The sequence below is a fragment of the Brugia malayi genome (assembly GCF_000002995.4).
Source record: "Brugia malayi strain FR3 genome assembly, contig: Bm_v4_ChrX_scaffold_001, whole genome shotgun sequence".
NCBI lineage: Eukaryota > Metazoa > Nematoda > Chromadorea > Rhabditida > Onchocercidae > Brugia > Brugia malayi.
In genome coordinates, this window is record NW_025062479.1 from 8791880 (window position 1) to 8814166 (window position 22287).

At 30.3% G+C, this 22287-nt stretch overlaps 3 protein-coding genes and 1 further gene across 5 annotated transcripts; 1 reads left to right on the forward strand and 3 right to left on the reverse strand.

Moving 5' to 3' along the window:
• Nucleotides 1-3497: 3497 nt before the first annotated feature.
• Nucleotides 3498-4506, forward strand: Bm5388 (Uncharacterized protein; the record flags this gene model as incomplete). 2 transcript variants are annotated; one of them, XM_001898803.2, is made up of 4 exons in its annotated part: nucleotides 3498-3572; nucleotides 3781-3882; nucleotides 3952-4103; nucleotides 4371-4506. In XM_001898803.2, the coding sequence occupies 4 exons, from the start codon at nucleotides 3498-3500 to the stop codon at nucleotides 4504-4506; spliced, it is 465 nt and encodes a 154-aa protein (XP_001898838.1). The 2 variants fall into 2 exon arrangements, with proteins under 2 accessions (XP_001898838.1, XP_042930085.1); XM_043074151.1 differs by lacking the exons at nucleotides 3498-3572; nucleotides 3781-3882 and having other exon boundaries at nucleotides 4042-4103.
• Nucleotides 4507-5501: 995 nt separating this feature from the next.
• Nucleotides 5502-5580, reverse strand: Bm16819. Its single transcript, XR_006228110.1, has one exon. The product of XR_006228110.1 is annotated as a pre-microRNA Bm16819 (primary transcript).
• Nucleotides 5581-7160: 1580 nt separating this feature from the next.
• On the reverse strand, nucleotides 7161-11593 carry Bma-hex-2.2 (uncharacterized protein; the record flags this gene model as incomplete). The annotated part of the gene is made up of 15 exons (XM_043074152.1): nucleotides 7161-7323; nucleotides 7409-7533; nucleotides 7589-7668; nucleotides 7851-7943; nucleotides 8194-8294; nucleotides 8733-8868; nucleotides 8961-9109; nucleotides 9333-9418; nucleotides 9571-9672; nucleotides 9867-9989; nucleotides 10135-10316; nucleotides 10544-10678; nucleotides 10878-10980; nucleotides 11166-11234; nucleotides 11504-11593. The coding sequence occupies 15 exons, from the start codon at nucleotides 11591-11593 to the stop codon at nucleotides 7161-7163; spliced, it is 1737 nt and encodes a 578-aa protein (XP_042930086.1).
• Nucleotides 11594-12751: 1158 nt separating this feature from the next.
• Bma-nac-1 (uncharacterized protein) lies at nucleotides 12752-17942 on the reverse strand (the record flags this gene model as incomplete). The annotated part of the gene is made up of 16 exons (XM_043074153.1): nucleotides 12752-12860; nucleotides 13133-13203; nucleotides 13282-13341; nucleotides 13470-13709; nucleotides 14551-14663; nucleotides 14751-14830; nucleotides 14989-15151; nucleotides 15333-15463; nucleotides 15620-15763; nucleotides 16016-16104; nucleotides 16292-16391; nucleotides 16498-16536; nucleotides 16777-16892; nucleotides 17042-17194; nucleotides 17645-17747; nucleotides 17899-17942. 16 exons carry the CDS (start codon nucleotides 17940-17942, stop codon nucleotides 12752-12754), a joined length of 1755 nt encoding a protein of 584 aa, XP_042930087.1.
• Nucleotides 17943-22287: the final 4345 nt, after the last annotated feature.

Consider the following 22287-nt stretch of genomic DNA (forward strand, 5'->3'; position numbering starts at 1 on the left):
ATATTTGAGAAAAAAAGTAATAACGTTGATTGATTTCGTCTTGAGAATTTTTCATAGGTTTGAATTGAAACTTTAGAAATGAATGCCAAAATGATTCATAATTTTGCTGTCTTTTAAAGTTATCGCTTCCTTTGTTGCATATTTATCTTATAATTCATAAATTCTTCTCAATGATTCAGTTTCATTATTGTACCACCTATATTGCAAACAATTAAAAAGATTACCATTAGTTTTTCGTTTTATTTACAAGACAACCTTATCAAATTTAAATTAATCAATGATATTATGATCAAATATTAACATTCCATTTTGAACCAATCATTATGAATAGAATGTCTCCAAAACATGCAAGCATATCAATCTGGAGTATCACTAAACATCATTTTTATATGTTATTATGAAATTGACATTTTCAAATTGTAATGAATTACTACGTTTTTTGAAGTAATAAGCAAAAACTGCTCTCTGCTAGTACTTTTGTTGCTTAAATGAAAAATTCGCACATTTTAAAAAATATGCACTAACAATTCACTTCTTATTCTCTACTTGTCCTACTGCATTCTTCTGCTTTACTATCTATGTAGCAAATGTCACCAGTTCTATGCTGGTTCGATGATCATTTTCATCTGTTTACTGTTGTTCTCCAAAATGTTTATACCAATTTTTGGACCGTATTAGGAGATAGAAGATAAAACAAGACTTAAAACACAGAACGTTGTTATATTAGATCAATGTAAAAGAAATTACAATTTTGAACTGTAAATTCTGAATTGTTCCAATTAAGTTTATTAATAGAGATATTAAAAATAAATAAGCATAATTAATCATCAAAAAAAGAAACGAAACACAAGGCGTGAAATACATATGAAAATGATGAAGTAATCTATTTCAGTGTAAAACAGCAAGTGATGTTGATTTAACTGCCAATTTTAATCAACGAGAGAATTAAATTTCATTTATCGTTTTTTTTTTTTTTGTTGATTGTAAAAAATTCCTAGAAAACGCATTATATAGAAATCACGGTGATTGTGGAACTTCTAGTGCTGAAGCAACTTTCAGTGATCATTAATAAGACATTTCGCCTTTCCATAATCAATAAAATCAACAAAATTTTCCTGTGACCACAATCAATAAACTCCTCAATATAGATCTAACGAATTTGAGAAAATTTGGAAAGTTTTTGCTAAAAATAGAAAGTTTAAATTTCCAAAACGAATTTCAATGTCAAAAGAATATATTGCTAATATTTCAGTATGTTGTAACTATAATTATTACAGTTCCTATTCTTGTTACAGAATCGAACAATAACACTGGGAGAAATTTTCAAAACTACTGTAATATTTTGGTATAATTTTGAAGTTCGAGGAAGAAATATATTCCTGAATATTGTGCTGGTTTTGTAATTGTTCTTTTCTTTTACTGCTAATATTCCAAGATAAAGTGCGAATTGATTAAACAATTATGTATATAAACATCGAAACTATGCAAATCGGTTCTTCAAACTTTTGGAATCATAAAATAATGACATCTAAAGGATAATAATTTCTTCATGTTGTCCAACAATTATTTTTGAAACGTTTAAAAAACTCTCTAATATTTCTAAATTTAATTATTTGCACTGGTTTTTAATAAATTTTGTTGCATAGCTTGATTTCGCTCAAAAATATAAATCTATAATTGTTATTAAAGTTAATACAAAGCGATAATTTTTATAAGTTTTACTTTTTTAGTGTAGACATAAAATGCTCATCTTATCATAATATAAAAATAACTTTGAATTAAATGGTGGAATGAAACCTGGTATGATAAATTTCATTATCATTTATGGCAGCCAACAGCCCCGAAAAAATAAATTTTTTATAAAATTTTTTATATATGATAAGATCCACATAAATTTTTGATATGATACCAAAGTCATTTAGATGTTTGAAAGAACACCTTTCTCCAGTAACAATTTCAACTGAGCTATGGTTAAATGGTCAAATTGTTGTTGAAATTTCAACTGAGCTATGGTTAAACGGTCAAATTGTTGCTAATTTCACAATTTGGTTTTTAGAATAGATTGTATTCATAGTTGACTGCAACACTTACATCCTCAATTTCATTCCTGCTAAAGTAATTTTGGAAAAAATTCATGAATTTTAATACTATTCCAAGAAACACATCGATCAACAATCTAGAGCTATGACTTTAGTTAACGTAAATTTCTGAACTTTGAATCACCAGACAAATCAAAAGTACAGATCTTCCAACAAATAGTTTGTAATTTAATTTAAACATTTTTTATTCTAAATATTTTAAATTAAATACTATTGTCGGTCACAATTTTTTTGTATCTAATGCAATTTTCTTGAGATGAAGGACCAATTCGGTTTGTTGGAAAAAAAAAACTTAAATTTCAAAATTACTTCTCTAAAGAAGCTGAAATTTTCAGGATCATAAAAAGCCTTAAAATATATTTGTGAAAGTAAAGGAACGAATATAAGACATGTTCAAGATTCATAATAATCTTTGGTGATGTTAAGTGAAGTTGCATTTTTATTACATTATTCGTTGTTAGGAATGAAATTTAACGAAAAATTTTTTCTTATCTTTTCCCACTATTTCCTTTCAGCATTCTTTTTTCATGACTATTATTTCCTTCTATCATTTTTCTTTCTTTCGCAAATAAAGTTTAAAACAATCGTTAACAGTTTCTTATTAGTGTTTGTTATTTTAACATTCATTACTAAATCGGCATTCACAGGTCTAAAGATTTCGCAGAATACTAGTACTAGATTAATTCATATTGGCAAACGCATAAATCAAAAATAGAAAAAAGAATACCAGTTTCATTCAGTTTGATATTTCATAAAAGAGTAGCACTGCATCCTGAACGAATTTTTGAAATTTCGTCCAACAATATTTTAAGAGGTAAAAGTTGATTGAAATATTAAATCTCGAAGTGACTAGTTAACTTCTAATTGTTGTTTTTGAATAAAGTGCAAAATGTTTTTTTATCAGTTCTTGTTTAACGAATAAACGAATATGTTTTTAACAGATATGTTGAAATTCTCCTAGCTTCAGGAACATTAAACTTTTCCATTACAGCTCTTAGTCTCAGTGTTAGCAGACTTTCATTGCATCTTTCATTTAACAAGTGCTAAGGTAAGAGGAGGTAGTTATTTTGGTTCAAAACAATTCTCATAATTTCTATGCTCTGAGACAAAAACTTTTCGAGAAATAGATCATACATACATAGAACTTGTGGACGGAAAGACAGGAAAGAATCATTTATCGATTCCATCCATCAGTTCAACCAGCACAAATTGAATGGATTAAGGAATGATAGCAAAAAGCACAGAGAGCATATGTAGAGTAGCAACAAAAGTTTTCGCGTTTCATGAAGAAATAAGTTAAAAGTTCTCGGGTAGGATAATAAGTGGTAAGAAAAATTGCTCAATAACGCCGAGAAAGTGGAGTCCCTACAATCAAATTTTACTGCTGATATCGAAACGATGGGCGATTATAGTTATGGTTTGTCCCGGGCGCAATCTAATACACTCCTTCACTCACATCGTCCCAGAATACTAGTAATTCCTTCCTTCTTTCCTTTCCTTTTTTTTTTTTTGTTTGTTAATAATTACTAACTTCTACAATAAGGAACTGTTTGAAATATCATTTACCTTTAAAATTAACTTAAAAATGCTTTTTCCGGAAGATTTTCGATTCCTTGTACATATTTTGGTGTATTGAAAAAAGCGAGGTATCTACTGAAATTAATTGGTTCACAATTTACAGGTAACTCGAACAAAATCAGTACCGGATCTTGTGAATTATGTAAGAAGAAGCAGTAAATACAAGCCTCAATGGGGCTATAGATTCTGGCCTGATTATGATTTGGTAGGGTCAAAAATTTCAAATGTAATTAAATCTGACTGAATAAATTTATCTACCCTAAAAATGTTTCAGTACGATGACTTTTGGCATGATCGTTACAGTGGATTCAGACCACTTTACAGAAGTTCATACTATCCACGGCGTTATTATCATCCAGATATAATGCCAAATCCGCATTACTGGAGTGGACCATATACCACATGGGCAAAACATAGAGGATTTTGGTAATTTTAATTTCAAATCATTTTAATCATTAAATATTGAAGGTCATGGAGCACTCATTTGTTTGCATTTCCTGTCAAATCTCATTACAGAAGGATTCTGGAGAACTGGATTTATTCCAATATAATGAAAACTGTGAAATGTTTTTGCAAATTCATTGGAAAAAAAGTGTGATGAGAGATGTGTGCCATCTAATGCTACTTTCCAGAAAAGGATTGTGGCAGAGAGGTAATACAACTCCGCATGTTTACTTTTTTTGAAATGTTCAGGTACGATTACAACTCACCATTCTACTACCGAAGGTACTTCACTTATTATGACGACTATCCACGCTATATTTATATTCCGTTTCGCACTAGAAATTATACACCAGAAATTACTACACTCTACGGTCATTACTGCTGAAAAGCGAAGCTCATTCCTCAATAAACTCCGTGTGGCACAATTAATCAATGCTTATCTAAAACAGTTTTCAGTCCATTTTCACAGGAAAACGTGCTGCACTTGAACACATACTTTACTTCATTTAGTGCCTATGCTTCATAAGTGTCCATTCTACTAAACTCATGTGATGCATTAACCTGTTTTCCTTAGTATGTATCAAATAACAAGTTTATCTCATGTTAGATTCAATAGTTTGGTGTTATATAATATTTATTTCTCCATTCCATCACCACACTTTTTCCACCATCACAAAATTCAGATTAAAATAAACACCAAAATTTATTGCTCTACTGATTCTTTTGTCAGCCACAAATGAAGTAAATCTTACGAAATAGTGAACCAGGATATATTATAAAATGGAAACTGTAATAAAGAACCAATAAAACAAGAAACAATAATATCACAGACAATACATAACATAAATAGATAAGCTAATATATAAAAACAAGGAAAATATAATGTCTAGCTTACTGAGGTCACTTATCTATCGAAGCTATATTTGAAAGTAACTACATTCGGATAAAACTAGCAATGCTTATCAATAATTCTGAAAATTCGCCAGTCTCGAAAAATGCAAAGATGATATGGAAATTGGCAGAGGAGCATTCACCCTTCTTATTCTAAATTGAAAAGTACTGTTGACTATATGGCACAGACATCATAAAGCTGCACACTATAGAGAACAATGAAGAGATGAAAATGATAAGGGATTATACGTAATAAATACAACATATGGAAGGAATTATGAATGGCCATAATCACTGATAACTGTAACATAATCAGCGAATTTTAAACTAATCACATCTGATCAAGGAAAAAAATGCAACTGTCCATACCAAATGCAAAATCAAGATAAAGGACACAAAAATAATAAATTCCTATAAACTTCAACAAGAAGTCTGCCACAATAATGTCAATGAGAACAAACGGAAACTATCGTTTAAATTAAAAAGGATGATATCATTTCTGCAAGAATGTTACATACCTAACAGGTATGTTAGGTATGTAACATTTTAATTAAAAAAGGATGATATCATTTCTGCAAGAATGTTACATACCTAACAGGTATGTACAATATATGTTAGCGACTGAAATTACTTGAGGAACCCCATTATTAAAAAACCTTTCTTAAATGCCTGCTTACAAAAAATGAATACTTTACCTGATTCAATGGAAAAAGAACACGTATTCTTCTTTTGGCAACAAGATCACTGGCCATATTTTGACTTAGATTAAGAAAAGTGAGTTAAAAGCTGCAAGCACAGAGATAACTTCAAAATATGAATTTTACAGAGAAAATATAAACAAATAGGCACTGATATCTAAAAAGTGCCAAAAGAAACGTAGACGAATACATGATTAATGGAACCTAGTATCAAAAAAATACATCCTTCAGTATTTAAAATTATATTAACAAATATCGCATTAATTAGTATATTCCGGTCTCACGAAAACTATTGGAAAACTCAGAAGAAAAGTAAAATGTGATTTACTGCATATGAATAAAATGAAAACAACGTATTTTAAGAAAGGAAATAATGCTCAGAAATATTCATATGGTCTACCACCAATCTCTCTATCCATCAAAAGGTTAGAAAAATGCATCCAACAAACAAAGTAAAACTCAAATATAATAGCAGTAAAATATAGCACAAACAATTTAATAATAGATAATTTAACGTTAAAACAAATGTTGCTATTCTGAAATGCATAAAAATGAGCATGTATAGAATAAAGAGAAACAAATACCAAAAGTAAAAGCAAGCGACAATCTCTTGCATTTACAAGAATCACACAAATATAAACAGCAATATCTTGTCCAAGATGCTTGCATAAATGACTCTACCTGACACGTAGAGAGAATCTTAGAAATAAATTTAAAGCTTCATTTGAAACCAGCACCCGCTGTTCAGTTAACTTCAAGCAATACTTAAAAGAAAAAAGATTATGTAACAAATATTTGAAAAAAATCATAAGAATTGCAACTCAAATAAAATAACTAAATCGCGTGATCGTAAAAACAGTTGTACTAAAAACTATAGAAAAGAAGTAGTGATGATAAATTAGTAAGCTGTGCAATAGAAAAAAAAATGCATTTGAAAACAATATATCATGTAAATTCGCAGAAATTCAAAAAAAACATAACAGGAAATAATCAATATATTCATAATAACTTCGACTTTTCATTATAATTGGAACGAGCTCATGCAGAATGAATAAACGTAAAAAATTGGACCTAATCATTATCGTTGCCAATGCATTTAATAGAATGCAAAGAATTTTTAAATAAGCTGAGAAGACTGATAACCGTGCGCAGTGTGCTCCTATACAATTTTTAAAAACTATATTTTTAAAGACCTAGAACTACTGCAAAAATAGTGCTGAAGATACCTAAACAATTCTGAGACACTCGTCTAAGATCCAAACGAGGAGACTACCAGTCCAAAACATCCTATGTATGCTCCAAGTAATAGGCCCTGTATAATACCTTACTTGATATGCTGTAAAGCAATGAAGCAAATTATTATGAAATCAAAAATAAATAAATGAAAGCACACTGTACCCGCATCTGGAAATAAAGATTTCGATTGCTAGCTAGCCGATATCTAGCTAAGTTAAAATTCTTGGACAGCGAAAGGTCGTCTAGGGAAGATACGCAGCTCCGAAAGTTTATCAATTCGCTGCGACAGTTCTTCTAGACGTTTCAATGTTGGCTTTACATACACGTAAACGAATTCAGCTACCGTATCATTGTAGAAAACAGTTTGCATTTCAGTTCTAAAAAAAGTCTGCTATTAAATGCTCTAATGAATTCACTTTATCATGAGAAAACAAAAATTTGCAAAACGTCAAATCAAATTACTTGATATTCTGCTCGCAAACTTCCATTTCACGAAGGAACGACTTAACCTTATACAACACTTGATCAAGATACCAGGCTTGTGTGTATAAATGTTTCTCATTGAATCTTGCAATCCACCCACGAACCTTAAAAACAATATCTGTTTTCACATTAGGCTTAGTTTTAAAAACTGAAACAAACCTGATAATCATTGAAAACCTGTTCTTCAACGGAATTAATTGTCGAATGTAATGTCTGCACAGCGTGGAAAACGTGTACACCTACAAAATATTGTAAATGAGTTTTATTCATAATACATATGCATACTGCTCGCGATGCGCTGATCTGCATTTTTCGCTATCTACAAATCCAAATTTCTTGGAATTCCAAAATTTAAATTTAAGAAATATAATTTACAAAATTCCTTCAAACAACATTTAAAAAACTAAGGAAAGACCGATACCAGGAAAACTGCACTGCGGTATGAATGGAGATGAATTTTTGTCGAAATATAATACCGAAGAGCACTTCAACGACTGTGAGACTGACCGCATCACTAAATTTCAAATTTAATTAACTTTTCAACAGCATGAAAATGACGTCAGTGCTTTGCGAGTATGGAGAGCATAAGCACATGCGGATCATAAGAGAGAATCATGTTTAAAATGAAAAGTTATAGAAATTGCTACATTTCCGAAAGAAAAATAAAAACAAATTTAAAGGATATGCTTCTATCTATAAATCATCGAAAGAGATGCAAGCATTTTCTACCTAGATTTTTCCATGAAATAAACCAGAATTCTTACCTTCAAAATCATATTGGCCATTTTTTAAAACAGCCATGTTTACAGCAGCAGAAAGAAGACCAACTGGTATAATTTCGCATATGATGGCAAAATGGTCAAACCTGAAAGTGGTTAAATATTTAGAAACATCAAATTCACTTTGCACAACTTAGGAAAAACAAATGTAAGATATTATCATGAATGGATCGTCCATTAATGAAGTAAGCGAAATACTTATCATCGCTTTTGCTAGTAAAGTTACCTACTCGATTAGTTCATTAAAAAAAAAAAAAAAAAAAAAAACGTAACAATTACCAATACATATGTAACTATAGAAAGCTTTAGATATGCAATTTTTTACAAAAAAGTGCAATAAGAATCGTAGTTTTTCTTCTCTTCTGTAAGAACGAGGAACTCTAAAAACAAGGCAAAGATCTACAACGTTTCAAAACATAACTATCATATAAATCATAATTATAATCAACATAAACATAATTATCTGCGCTGCAGTAAAATTTTCCATTAAAGTAGTATAATGTATGCAATCGAGAAACTTTAACCTTTGCCAACCAGTCACAATGATGCCTCGAAACTGCTTGAATTTAGAGTGATGTTCATTCATCTGTTTTAACCAACTTATGTGGTTATTCAAGTAATGTTGAACATTAGAAGCATACTGATCTGGACCATCGGCACCTAAGATGAGAATAAATAGTAACTTGCAAAAAAAAACAAAAAAAAAAAGAAAATCGTAGAGTAAAAAAGAAACGTAATATAAATTACAAAACTTTGCATTTTCCAAAACTCAACTTTGTAAGCAGAAGCTCCCCAAACGTACGAAAACATTGAGGATAATCTCTGCCAAAAATCAGGTAACAACTGATCATCCAAATTTTCCATATAATTCCATACTACTGGCTCGACCAAATTACTCAAACTAAAAGTAATGAGACTGATAAAAGAAATAAATAAAAATTATGACGTCGAATATTTCTAAGAAGTTTGGGACACAAGTTACATTTACATTTAAGTGAACAGTGGTGCATATTTCACGGGGAAAAAACATGGCAATTGGTAAAATACTCAGCACTACCACTACTGAAAATACAAACTCATGTGAAGCCACTAACCTATCAATATACCAAATGAAAAATATATACCCATGCTTCAAAACATTTTGTGCTTGTAAATTTACTAGCATATCGTGCCAAATCAATACATTCACTTTTTTGTTTGGAACTTGAGCCTAAAATCAATTATAGATTTACAAGTGTAAGGAGGTTGCTTCCTGAAGCAGGCAATTCGTCAGGTACTTTTTCTCATTGAAGATTAAATTCGAATACCAATAAGAGAGTACAATTTGAAAAAACATTTGACAGAGAAAAATTAGCTTCAAACCTTAACAAACTTCGATATTCTCGCAATGTGCCTAAGAAGCAAGAATTCCGTGTCAACATTGTTGTTTACCATGTAGCTTCTGTCCTTTTCACACCGACCGATCTAACATAAAATAACAGTCGTGAATTACGTCGAATATTTTTATAATGCCATCACCTTTTACCACGAATTATCAAAAAAAAAAAATAAGCGCCGAATGCAAGTGTTTACAAAAATGTTGTGCTGAAACCCACAACTACATGTTCACATTGTTTCAACTGTGAAAAGCAAGCAATCTAAATTGTAATGAAACAAACTTGAAAAACTTCATCTGCTCCAATGTGGAAATATTTCATGGCAAAATCTTTGTGTAAATTTAATATTTGTCTCAGCGCTTCCTGAACCAAATCAACTGCTCCTTCATCCGTCAAACAAATTACCTGAATGTAGTTACAGAAATGCCACTAAAATACCAACCGTAAGAAACAAAGACATAAATATGCCTCGGAATTACATGCAACTGGACAATTAGAACTTCCTCAATAAAATACAAAAATTCCAACAAACAGAAGCTGTAAGCCGTACCTGTGGATATCGCTCCTCTTCGCGATATTTGGAGAAGTTAGGGTATTTCAAAATGTATTCCAGATGACCCACTGTTTGCACAAGAGGTATAATGTCCAAATTATGTGTCTGGATTGCACGGAGAAAACGACGCAATTCATCCAAAGTATATGCATTACCAGCTTTTACCCCGCTTAGTTTACCTTCAAAATTCATGAATTAATGACAACGAAGTTTTCTGAATGCAGTGGATGTTCCGAAGAAAACGGAAGGTAGCCATCTTATCACAGTACTGCTGCGACCATTTCTAAAATAATAATGAAAAAAAAAAAAAAAAATCAAATCCAACAAAATTTATTGGTAACAAAAAACGAAAAATTTTCACAGCACAATGTCAAAAAAATTGAGAAAAACAAAGGAACATATGTACCTGTAAATGGAAACATGTCTTCATATTCGATCATTATTCCTGTTGCTCCAATCTGTTTAATAAATGGAACAAGCTTCAATAAATAGCCCATTTTTGGTGCTGCGCCTTTCAAATCCAAATGAAAAATGCGATTTGCTGTAAAATGTATATTTCTCTGCAACAAGCATAATAAAACCTATACAAGTACAATTAATTGAAAATAATAAGAAAAGTCAGATACATAATAATTTTAATTAAGTGCCAAAACTGCTTTTCATTAATTTAATAAGATAAACAGCTCATTCATATCAAGAAAGTTCAAAATTAAGTAAAGGAAAAAACTTTTAGAACTTACGTGCAATAAAGTAATTTTGCGAAGATGATGGTCTATGTAGTACTTTTTGGAAAACACGATCCCCATCAACGACAATTCCTTGCATATTTTCTAGGCTGTCTCTCTGAATTACAAATTCGATGATGTAAGAGACAATGATAACTTTTTTCTACACTTTTCCGTGAATTTGACGAAAATGGCCAAAATTGATTAACTGAACTTTTGCGATGTTGTCAACTTCCTGCCAAACGAAGTGTAGAAGAAACTGGCAAAGAAATTGAAGTCAGGTATTCAGCTGAAATTCATTACCTTTACTCCACTAACTTTCGCTCCTGACTGGGCTTTACGTGACACATTACGCTGTATCCGCGACCCATCCTAAAAGCAGTTTTTTCAAAATAAAATTTTTTTTTCAAAAAAATTCAAAATCAAATGACGTCGTTGCAATAAATCATGCTTTTTAATATTGATATATCTTACTTAAATATGATTTAACATCCTCAGTACTCACTATCTTCCAACCAAAATCCCTATGACTATTTTGCCTAACCATTTAATGCGTCGAATATTCTGACATCTTCTGAGGTCTCGCAGTGAAAAGATCGTGAACCAATAGTTCAGGGTACCACTCGAAAGAAAAAGCTTGCCTGATAGTCCATAATGAGGATCGTGGCTGTGTAAATCACTGTTAAACACGATATCGATAACGCAAATCGCCGAACCGATCTTCGCAACATTTCCTGAAATAATATTCCAAAACCCACAGAAAGAGAGCACTAATCATACATACCAGCAGACAATAACACCTCACAGACCTACCGCACACGAACAATAAGCAACTTTTCAAGCCAGTTCTCATCCTCTGTCAGCAAAAGAAGCATGGAACTTTTCACGGCCCGCCAGACTCAACGTGCAACCAGGTATGAACTGAGTGAATTTCAACTCGAATAGGGGGACGCATGTTAAATCGGAACAACTGCAGTTTAACTGAGGAGTGCTTGACCTCCAAAACCACTTTTTTTTTCTTTTAAATAACATGAAAATTATTGAACGTGGACTTCATGCAAGTTATTCATCTTATTGAATCCAAAAAAAAATCTGAATCTGTGTAGGCCTGTAGGAATGTTTTCTCAATGTTTTTCATCACAATGTTTTCAATTATAAACTAGTGCTTATTTCCATCTTTCATCAAATGATGATACTTTTGTAGAACAAACTTTCACTCTTAACTGTTCTAACAAAAATGTTCGCCTTCAATTATTTTCCTCTAAATTTCTTTCAGTTTGGAAACCATTTGTACTCAACGCTAATCCAAATTGATATAAAGTTCATTTAATTGGCTTATTTTATTGAATTTATTACGAACCCACTTCATAGTTCTTTTTATAGTATATCATCATAAATTTCCAATAAACAATTTGCTAGATTACTGTGGTGTGTTTAAAAAAATACAAACCTAAGCATTTATAAATATCACATAAAATGTTGCATAAACAAGCAGTTTTTCATGTGACAATACTCCGAGGGACTTTTGTATGTGTGCAAGATAGTAATTCTATACGAAAATGAAATTTGAGAAAAACATCAATTTGCTGGGAAGTGGGAAATTATTCCATGAACATCCTAACAGAAACCGAAATTTCACTTCTTTTTTTCTCTCACTATATAATTTTTTAAGCGACCAAAATTTCAGATTTTGCTATAGGATCTAGAAAAGCTCTAGAACTAAATTAGATTAAAGCGGAATTCGCCACAGAAGGTACAGTGATAATGATAACGATGATAACGATGATAACGATAATAATCTGGTCATTGGTAGCTGAAAAGTTACTCACACATTTCTTTACTGTCAACAAATATCCTTAGAAATAAGAATATATGACATCAGTATTCCACTATTTGGCAGTTGCATTGGTCAGTAAATCAAATAAGGTATGGTTCCGGTATACTAGTTCTGCCGGAGTGTAGGCCCAGAGAGGGAATTTGTCCAGCTCGAATAGGTATCTGGAATTGTTTATTTAATTACTTTTATGAAATTATTGCTAATTGCATAATATATGGAAAAAAACATTCATGTTTTAATATTCACATGCAATGGAATGTGAGAAAGGGTAATGAACGATTTGTAATACCGCGTAAAATCTGAGGTGAAATCTCAGTCATAAGTAATTAGTAAAGCTGAAGCAAATGTGCTTCACTAAGTTGATCAAGATAGCATTTCTAATGATAGGCTAATAATGTACTCTTTTCTGGTCTAATCTGAAAAATTGACTTACGTTGCCCAAGTCATCATAAACAGTATTGCTAATAAACCACATTCGATAGTGGCCAATGTTCCAGCCAATAACTGAAAGAGATACGTCATGCTTTGGTTACAATAATCAAAAATTTTATCTGGAAAAAAAATTCAACTCCATGTACTTACCATATCTTTGACACGTAATAAACCTGAGGCGAAAATGATTGCATTTGGTGGAGTTGCCACCTGAAATAATTTAAAGCTTCAAAAAAAAAAAAAAAAAAAAAACCATAAAGAGATATCTTAATTATCATCTTCATGTTTGGCGTCCAAAAGTCAATTACAAAGTTCAAAATTTACTGAATGAAACGAACAGGCAAACTGAAAGCCATTGAAGACGCAAGAGCGGTAGGAATCATAAAATAAAGTGGATGAATTTCCAATGATTTCGCTAATTCTGCTACAATGGGAATGAAGATGGATGCTGTTACTGTGTTACTGCAAATATTTGTTAGGAATATGGTGATAAATATGCAAATTGCCATAATAACATTAACTGGGAACATTTGTAGTAATTGCATCATTTCTCCAACACGATAACTTAGGTTCGATTCCTGAAAACAACATTTGTATCAATTAGCCAGCATCTTTTATACAGACTAATATATTTTTTTTTTTTCATGCATTCTGAGTGATATATTCACGTATTAGTTAACTGATAATCACCTTCTTATTCAGATCTCAAAAAATTTACTAAGATTCTGTTTCTTATTCAAATAGATTTACAGCCGCTTTCTTTTTTTACTGTCAAAAAGCTAATCAATCGCAATTTTCTGCTGACTTTGAAAACAGTGGCCCTAAAATTATCCAAATAGTACACCGAATCACAGCTTTTCTTAGATTTTTGCTTTCATTTTATTGCTTACTTGTAAGAACCTCATAAAACCCTTGAATTCCATCATTGTAGAAAAAAGATTTTATAAGAGAAGTTCGCTAATCGATGCTTTTTGGAAAAAATTTACCAGTTTTCTGACACTTTCTTGTCAGGGGATGAACTATATGATACCAGTAAACTACGAAAAATGCATATAAAACCATTGAGAAGGATTGTTCCATAATTTTCATACCAAAAAAAATTTAACTAATATGGACATTAAAGATAATAAATTTGAACGCTTATAATAAAATTTATCTTAAGTTTTCGTAAAATGGTATACCAAAAACAAAGCATAAAATACAAAAACAAAGTAAAATATATATACTCTTTTAAATATGAGAAATTTTATAAAAGTAAGCTGAAAGATATGTGATAATGATTTGTATATCAGATTACATCCATAAACATTCTGTGGTAAGAGAACAATGATTTCCTGGTTGTTATATTAAATCAGCAATCTGTTCTTATAATAAATTTCAAATTCATGAATGAAGAATTTTGAGTCGTGTATTTAGTACCTTGACACCGGCAGCCATTGCAAAGCCACCTCCAAGTAGCAGTACAACACTCCATGGAAATTTTGCTTGCATTGTTTTCCAATCCAGTAATGTTTCGATATTCTCCGTTTTTCCTAAATTGTTATTTTATTTCGGATATATGCTCAACTTTATGTTTTTCTCTGATCAAACATGATAAAAACAGTTTCAAAATTTGTTACCAAAGAAATTTGGCTTTTGAATCGGGACGGCAAATAATATGATTGCAACCAACATTGCGCTTGTTGTATCTGTTACATATCTAAATTTCTTGGGGCTGTATGAAAATGTTTTTAAAAGATTCTAAGAAAATTAAGTGTAAATATTTCAAATAAGATATTCTGAGAATGTTAGACTTATCTAAATTTCCTCAATTATATTTCTGAGTTTATTTTTTGAAAATATATGCGAATCACATGCCCTGTTTTGAAAAGAGCTCCGAAACCAGAAACAACATAAGGATCTCTCGTTATCCAAAGTGTTAACAATATTAAGAAGCAAATTGATACAGAGATTTCTGCAAACGATAAGCCTGGCAGTTCATCGTACTTCTGTCTCAGTTTGTCTTTAATCGTCTGATGACCTGCATTTGTTACATCCTTTAAATTTTTATTTCATTCTGTATTTCAGTTGCTGGCTAATAGGTATACGATTAATGAGAAGATTCAATATCACATATTAGTAGGATAAGTAGTTAGAAGAAAAAACATATGAGTGTTTAAGAGAAATTTTTTTGATTCTCAATAAAAAAGAAAAAAATAAACCTTTCGAAGCTTTCCGGAAGAAAATGAGTACTAGTGTTAACCATGTCATGAATAAGCATGCAATAACAAGTGGTAGTGCAAAAACCATCCAGGATATGAAATTAATGTCTGTATCTGCGAGGGGGAAAATTCTAAAATAATATTTGATAGCAAATAGAAGAATAAATACGCTTTAAATCACTTCTTCAACTTAGAAATACGAATGCTAGAATCTTTGCTAAAAAAAAAAGGAAATAGAAAAATTTCCAGATTGACAATATATAAGTAATTGAAAAATAGTAACAAACTCTTTAATTTGGCCCAATAAAACAAGATTTGACGGTGTTCCTGTAATCGTTCCTGTACCACCGATATTTGCACCAAAAGCAACTGATATCAGCAATCCTTTGGCCATTTGATGTTCATCTTTACTTAAAATTTCTGTTGGATCTCTGGAAAACAGTATTTGACTATATTAAAGTTCATAATTATCACAGTAGTAAAAAGACTTGTGTGATGCAGTTCTTCATTTTGTAGAATGGATATATGACAAATTCTTCTTTGGACTTTTGGTCTGAATAGGTTATGTGCATACATCTTTCTCCATGCGTATATTCTGTGTGAATGAATGCGTGTACTGCACATGTGTTATGCGTATTTTTGAGTTAATTTCATACGGAAATGCAAAATAAACCAAAAAGCACCTCGTACTAAAAGTACCGAGAGATTTCCTTCGTCCATCGCTGTTTTCATTATGCCTATCTTCAACCACTGCTTCACCCAATAGACTATCCTGTAGAGCTTAAAATCATAAGATGCGTCTTCTCAAATTATAGTAATGAAATTTGATCACTGTTATATAATTGATCACTTTTTGATGACGGGATATTTTAAATAAAGCACAAATTAATTTGAAATCTACTGACAGAGTTGTCAAGTACATTATTGGTTTTACATCTTTGATAAATATGAAATCTTACAGTAAACTGATTTCTACGATTACTTTTGATAAGCTCGATAATAACAGAATTGGCAATAGGTACCATGAGAGCAGCGGTTGCTGTGTTTGATATCCACATACTGCAATTTGTTCTTTTCTTTTTTCATTTTTGAAAATCGAAAAGTCAACTACATAAATACTAGAAGCTTTTCACTACAATTGCACCTATTAGGAAATATAAATCACCTTAAAAATGCAGTTACCAACATGAAACCAAGCATAATCCTGAAAATGAAACATTGCCATTGATTTTATTTTAAAAAATTGCTGAAGTAATGGAAATCCATGTGTAAACCTTTTATCATCATATCAATTTGGTAAATGACCTTTTTAAAACCATTAATCCACCAAGAAGAAATCAAAGAATTTCAAAATAGAAATTCATTCTTTTTTTTTCATGCTGAAAAAATCTGCAAAATCTAATAACAAACGGAAAGACCATAAAGTACAATATGAAATAGTAACCAGCATGGTTGGGGTGGAACAATAGTTAACACGAATAAGGCGACACGATTGTGTAATTTGCATTTTTGAACAGCTACAGCTACCATTAATCCACCAATAAATAAAAAACTTATATCCTAAAAATTACACAAGCGTCAAAAATGTCAAAATCTTCAACTTTTTATAAACATTTTAAAAATTAACAAAATTTTATGGAATCTCGTTATGGTCTTTTGTTCATAAAAATATAGTAAAAACTAATAAAAGAAATGATAATAAAGCTCACAGGTAGATACATTTGAGCAACATCATCCGATGCCATTAAGCCTAGCAAAGGATAAAGTACCATTGGTAGTAAAGCAGTTACTGCTAACGGTATTACCTCCATAACCCAGTAAACAGCCATTATCCCAACACAGTAACCACATCTTGCTTCGTTCTATAATTACTAATTATGTTAGTGATATTAGTTGAATTGTATCACAATTGAAATTAACCGTTGCTTATCTGTTTCTTACATTCTAGTTTGGCAATAATATAGAAGTTGACACATTAGGACTTTGAAAATTTTCATTTTTTTTTCCAGAATATTTCCGATATATACATTTTTTTTTATTCTCAAATATACTTTACAATTTCTAAACAACTATATAATGTGAATGGAAATATAATGGACATAATGTAATAATGGAAACACGTGAATATAATGGACAATATATTTAGTGTCTGTTGTTGAATTTGGAAAGGAGAATTCTATACTCCTAGTGATGAATATGTAAAGAGATCTACCAAAAATATTTAAAATTTTTACCAATTTTTACTTCTTTCACTTATCTGTAAAATATTAAAACTTTCAAGAACAACGAGATACGTAGTTAGAAATTTTTACCTGACTTTGTGGGAAAGAAAACAGGATTGGTAACAAAATTATGGGCGTTAATGTAAATGCCAAATGAGTACGCATTCTCCATATTACTGATAGTGTTGACGGCCTAAAATCTCCTTTTTACCACTGAATGAAAAACTGGATAGTTTTAGAGCCTTTAATTTTTTTTTGATTTTTAGGTAATGTCAAGTTTTGATCGATAAATTTCAAATGAACTAAAAAATACAAAAATAAAATAGAAAAATTAAAAAGCTTACTTTCTTGGCTGATGATATCTTATAGGCGATTTTATCACTGGCATTTTTATCGTTAGTCTTCAATGTCTTTCAAAGATATATTGGTATTATTGAAATTTGAATAGCTTAAAGTCTTGCTATGAATTAATTTCAGCAATGGTATACGTTGGAATCCTCACAAGAAGAGTGTTACTACTACACTTTTATTATTTCCAAATTCAATTTTGATAAAAATGAACAGATAATAACAAATAAATGAGTGAAAAATTAAGATTAATAACACTGTAGAATCCGTCCAGCTGCATCTTTCGATTTTGATTTGACAATGTATAAATTAGACAGAGTCTTGAAGCATCTTCCTAAGGTAGGTCTATGATGCATGACGCTAATGTAAATTCCTCGCTAGTAGTAGGTCGTATTACTTAATCTTAGTCAGTGAATAAATAGATATAACTTCGGTATTTCCTAATATTACAAGATTAATGGTCGAGTAACACCTTCTGAATTTCAGGAATAGTTGTTCGTCATTGACCTACATTACGATGAAATACCTATAGGAATACTTAGGATTGAGAAGTGATCATTTTCGAGGTACATTAACGCTGCATGTCAACTTCTTTAGAAGTAGAAAATCCTTAATGGAAAAAAAAATAACCACTAATTAAGTTTTTTCATCATGACAACTATTTTTTAACTTGGCTAATATTTATGGATGTTCTTTAAAATGATTTTTACAGGGGATATTGTAAGTAATTGATAATTTGTTTATCATTAAGTCTTATAATAATTTGAACCGGTATTTTCGAAAACTAGAGAAAAAATAATAACTGCAACAAATGGAATAGTCTTAAACTCACTTTCTTTATGTCAAAATATATAAAACTTAAAATTCAAATTGTTCTTATCGAGACATAACCTCACAACTTAGTGCGTGCTGTATGGCCATAAACATAAAAATGCAAACGCTTCAAATGCCAAGTTTTCTAGCGTTTACTTAGCAGTTTCTAGCGCTATTTCAAATCATAATATAATTTTGTCAAGTTCCACAATATTTAATGAATTGAAAATTTACAAAAATTTGAATTTAAATTCAGTTCAATTTACGTTTTGTCGTGTTCTTATTATTTGTAAATGACAAATAAAATAAGTTTTTAGCTGAAAGAAAAGTTACATTGGATGCCATTCATGAATCATTCTTGAACAAATCTTAAAGGAAAACAAATCCAGAAGAGCTGAAAAACTTGAAGAATTCGCTTTTAATGTACACTGGAATTAGCATCATTAAGAATATTTACTCTACTTTGTTTAAAAATTAAACTTTGACCATTAATTTTTACTTTATTTCAATGCTTAAGGTAACTTTTCTATCAGTCTAATTTTTCTATCAGTCCAATGTGTGGAATAAAAGAAAAGAAGTGTTTTCAAACATGGATTGAAACTTTTCATGTTGTACCCAAAGTTGAACTGAAAATTACGAATAAAAAGTTATGAGTAATTTATTCTACTTGTACTTACTCAACAACTGATAAAATTAGTTAATATAACACCGCAACAAATTACTTTTCAATAAAAATTACTTTCAATAGTCGCCAAACATAAAACATAAGAATTGAAATGAGATGTTTTTGATTTAACGGAAGAAAAATTCGTTCTTTAAATTTTTAATGTAATTTTACAAATTTTCACCATAAGGATGCAAACCTGGCAAAACTATGATAACGAAAAAAGCTAAATAAAATTCGAAGACTAATGATAAAAAGATTGAAATTATAAATGTTTTGATAAAACTGAATGACAGACGCGATGTGAAAAATTACTAACCGATCAATGGTGTAGAAGGGTTCATGCTACCACTGTACCCATTTTTTTTTCAATTTTCATTAGTACACTCCTATAATAAATTATTATTACTGCTATTGATTGTTCAATAGACTGCACGTGGTTGCGGGGATCCCATCAATATGACTAGTCTGAAATCAATCATTTCGAATGAAGATTAGCAGAAAATATATAAGAAATGTAGGAATTATTCCTTTTAGCAATTTATAAGTCGATAGAGTCAAAAAAAAAAATTTATATCACTGATTATTGAATTTTGATACTGCATTATCCCTTCTAGCGACGTATTTTGTACTGACGAAAGTTCTTGACAATAATGGCTGACTCTATTCAAAAATAATTATCTAAAACTTTGATAATCGCAAATCATGCAATTCAACTTTTTCATTTTGGCTAAATACTTTAATCATTTAACTTTAGTTATTTGTCGTAATAATTATCAAAAATTATAATGTGATCAAGTGATTATGAAATTGCTATTCATAAATATTTGAAATAAGCTATCAATATAAGATTATATAATAGTGTAAGATTTAGTCCTACTTTTTGTTTCGTTTATTTGCCTAATTTTTGATTGCTAGGTCATTCTCATATGTTTTATTCATTGCTCTCAAAATTTCCAATAAAAGAAAAAATTTTTCTCGCAATTAATTTCTTATTATCAATTTTAAATAGAAATAGATGAAGTGCCCTTTATCTGATGTTTTGCATCAACTTTCTATGACAGGGAATGCGCAGTACTACAGCAGAAACTTATTTTATCAATAATTTGCAGGCAAAAATAGTAACGACGTAATATATCCATTCATTCACTTTATCAAGAGAGCATTGTAAAAAACATTTTAAATTATAAGAATAATGCAAGGAGAAAATAGATGCACGTGGAAAAACGATTTTTTAAGTTTTATCACACTATTTTGAATAGAATCTAAAATTTTAACAAAGCTTTGCAAGTTAAAATTTTTGATGTCAAGTGATTTTGGAAATAAAGCTGAAAGAAAAAGCATATTAAAACAGTATAATCAAAAATGACGAGGAATAATGGTAGTTGAAGAAGAATATCATGTGAATCCTTAAAGCTAATTAAGCGTAGCAGTGTCATAGCTGTAGTCTAAACACATTAAGTAGTTATCAATAGAATATTACTTTTAATGTTTATTTTTTTATCAGGTTGCGCTGCGTCAATCTTAAATTTATTTCAATCAACATAAAGTAATACTATTATCATGGAAGTTGTCTACTTAGGACAAAAAATTTTGCAGATTCATAAAAAATTTTTTAAATCATTGAAAAATTTATGATTAATCGTTTGGTCATGTAACCAAAGGTATCACAACTATAAGCAAATTTTAAAAAAGTATTCTATTTCGAGAACCTGATTGTGCGCTCTGAAATCATTTGGTATCTTCTATCATTTCGTTTTTTTTTTACTTTTAATTTATTACGAAATACAGTTGTGAAAACTTCATCAATCATTGCCATAGGAACACTGCATTTTTATCTTGACAACTTGAACAATATTTCTATTTTTTTTTCTCCTTGGGATATTGATGATATCGTAAAGTATGAAATTTGTTCAGATTACCTCACACATGATAACAAGTTAAGCAGTTCAGTAAGCTATATATGACATGAATGCAAACATAAATATGTGCTTGTGATCCTTCAGAGAAAATAAAACATTCGAGTGTCGATATATGAAATTTTAACAAAGCGCAATTAGTTTCAGATAAATAAAAAAATAGTTCAAAATCTTATTGATATGAGTTTTCTAATTGTAAGTTAAATGAATTTGGATATCAATCTCTCAGAGTGAATTTACAGTATTAACTATTTCAGAATTTATTTCAGTTTTCTTGATAAAATAAGTACATACCATCCATACATTAAATGTATGATATATGAAACTTCAACAAAGCGCAATTAGTCTCAGATAAATGAATTGCAGCAATTTAATCTATAATAAGTTGATAAAAGCTAAATGAACAGTTTTGATCAACGAAGCCGACAACATCATTTACATGGCACTAATTTGATTGCTGCATTTCATAAACTTTTTAATTTTTAGAGATGACTGTGTCATCAGTTAATAAAAACAGTCAATTTACATATGTTGGTTTGTAGTTTCATTAGGTTTTATAGAAAGCTATTCATTGTCAGCTCTTTTGATCCACTATAAGATCACTTTAAGTTACACATCTATTTCATCTTATACCAATTCATCTTCCAGTTTTTCATATCAGTGAAGAATGTTTTTCATAGCTTCATTTTACCGTAACACAATACAAAGTGCAATTTAGCTGTAATCGTTATTATGGCGCATTAGTCAACTCTTTTGTTCTATCCATTTCAATTTAACAATTAAACAAAAATGATTTTTTTTAAAAACGGATACATGTGTTTTAAACAAAAAAAAAAAAAAAAAAAAAAACAGCAGAGGGGACGAGAGCGCAGAGAAATTGAATACTTGAACAACGGGACAAAATTTAGCGAGTGTTGATTTCAATAATTTTTATTAAGAAAATGAAATGAAAAACGATTTGTTTCCTTGTAAATATAAAAGTGCTTCAA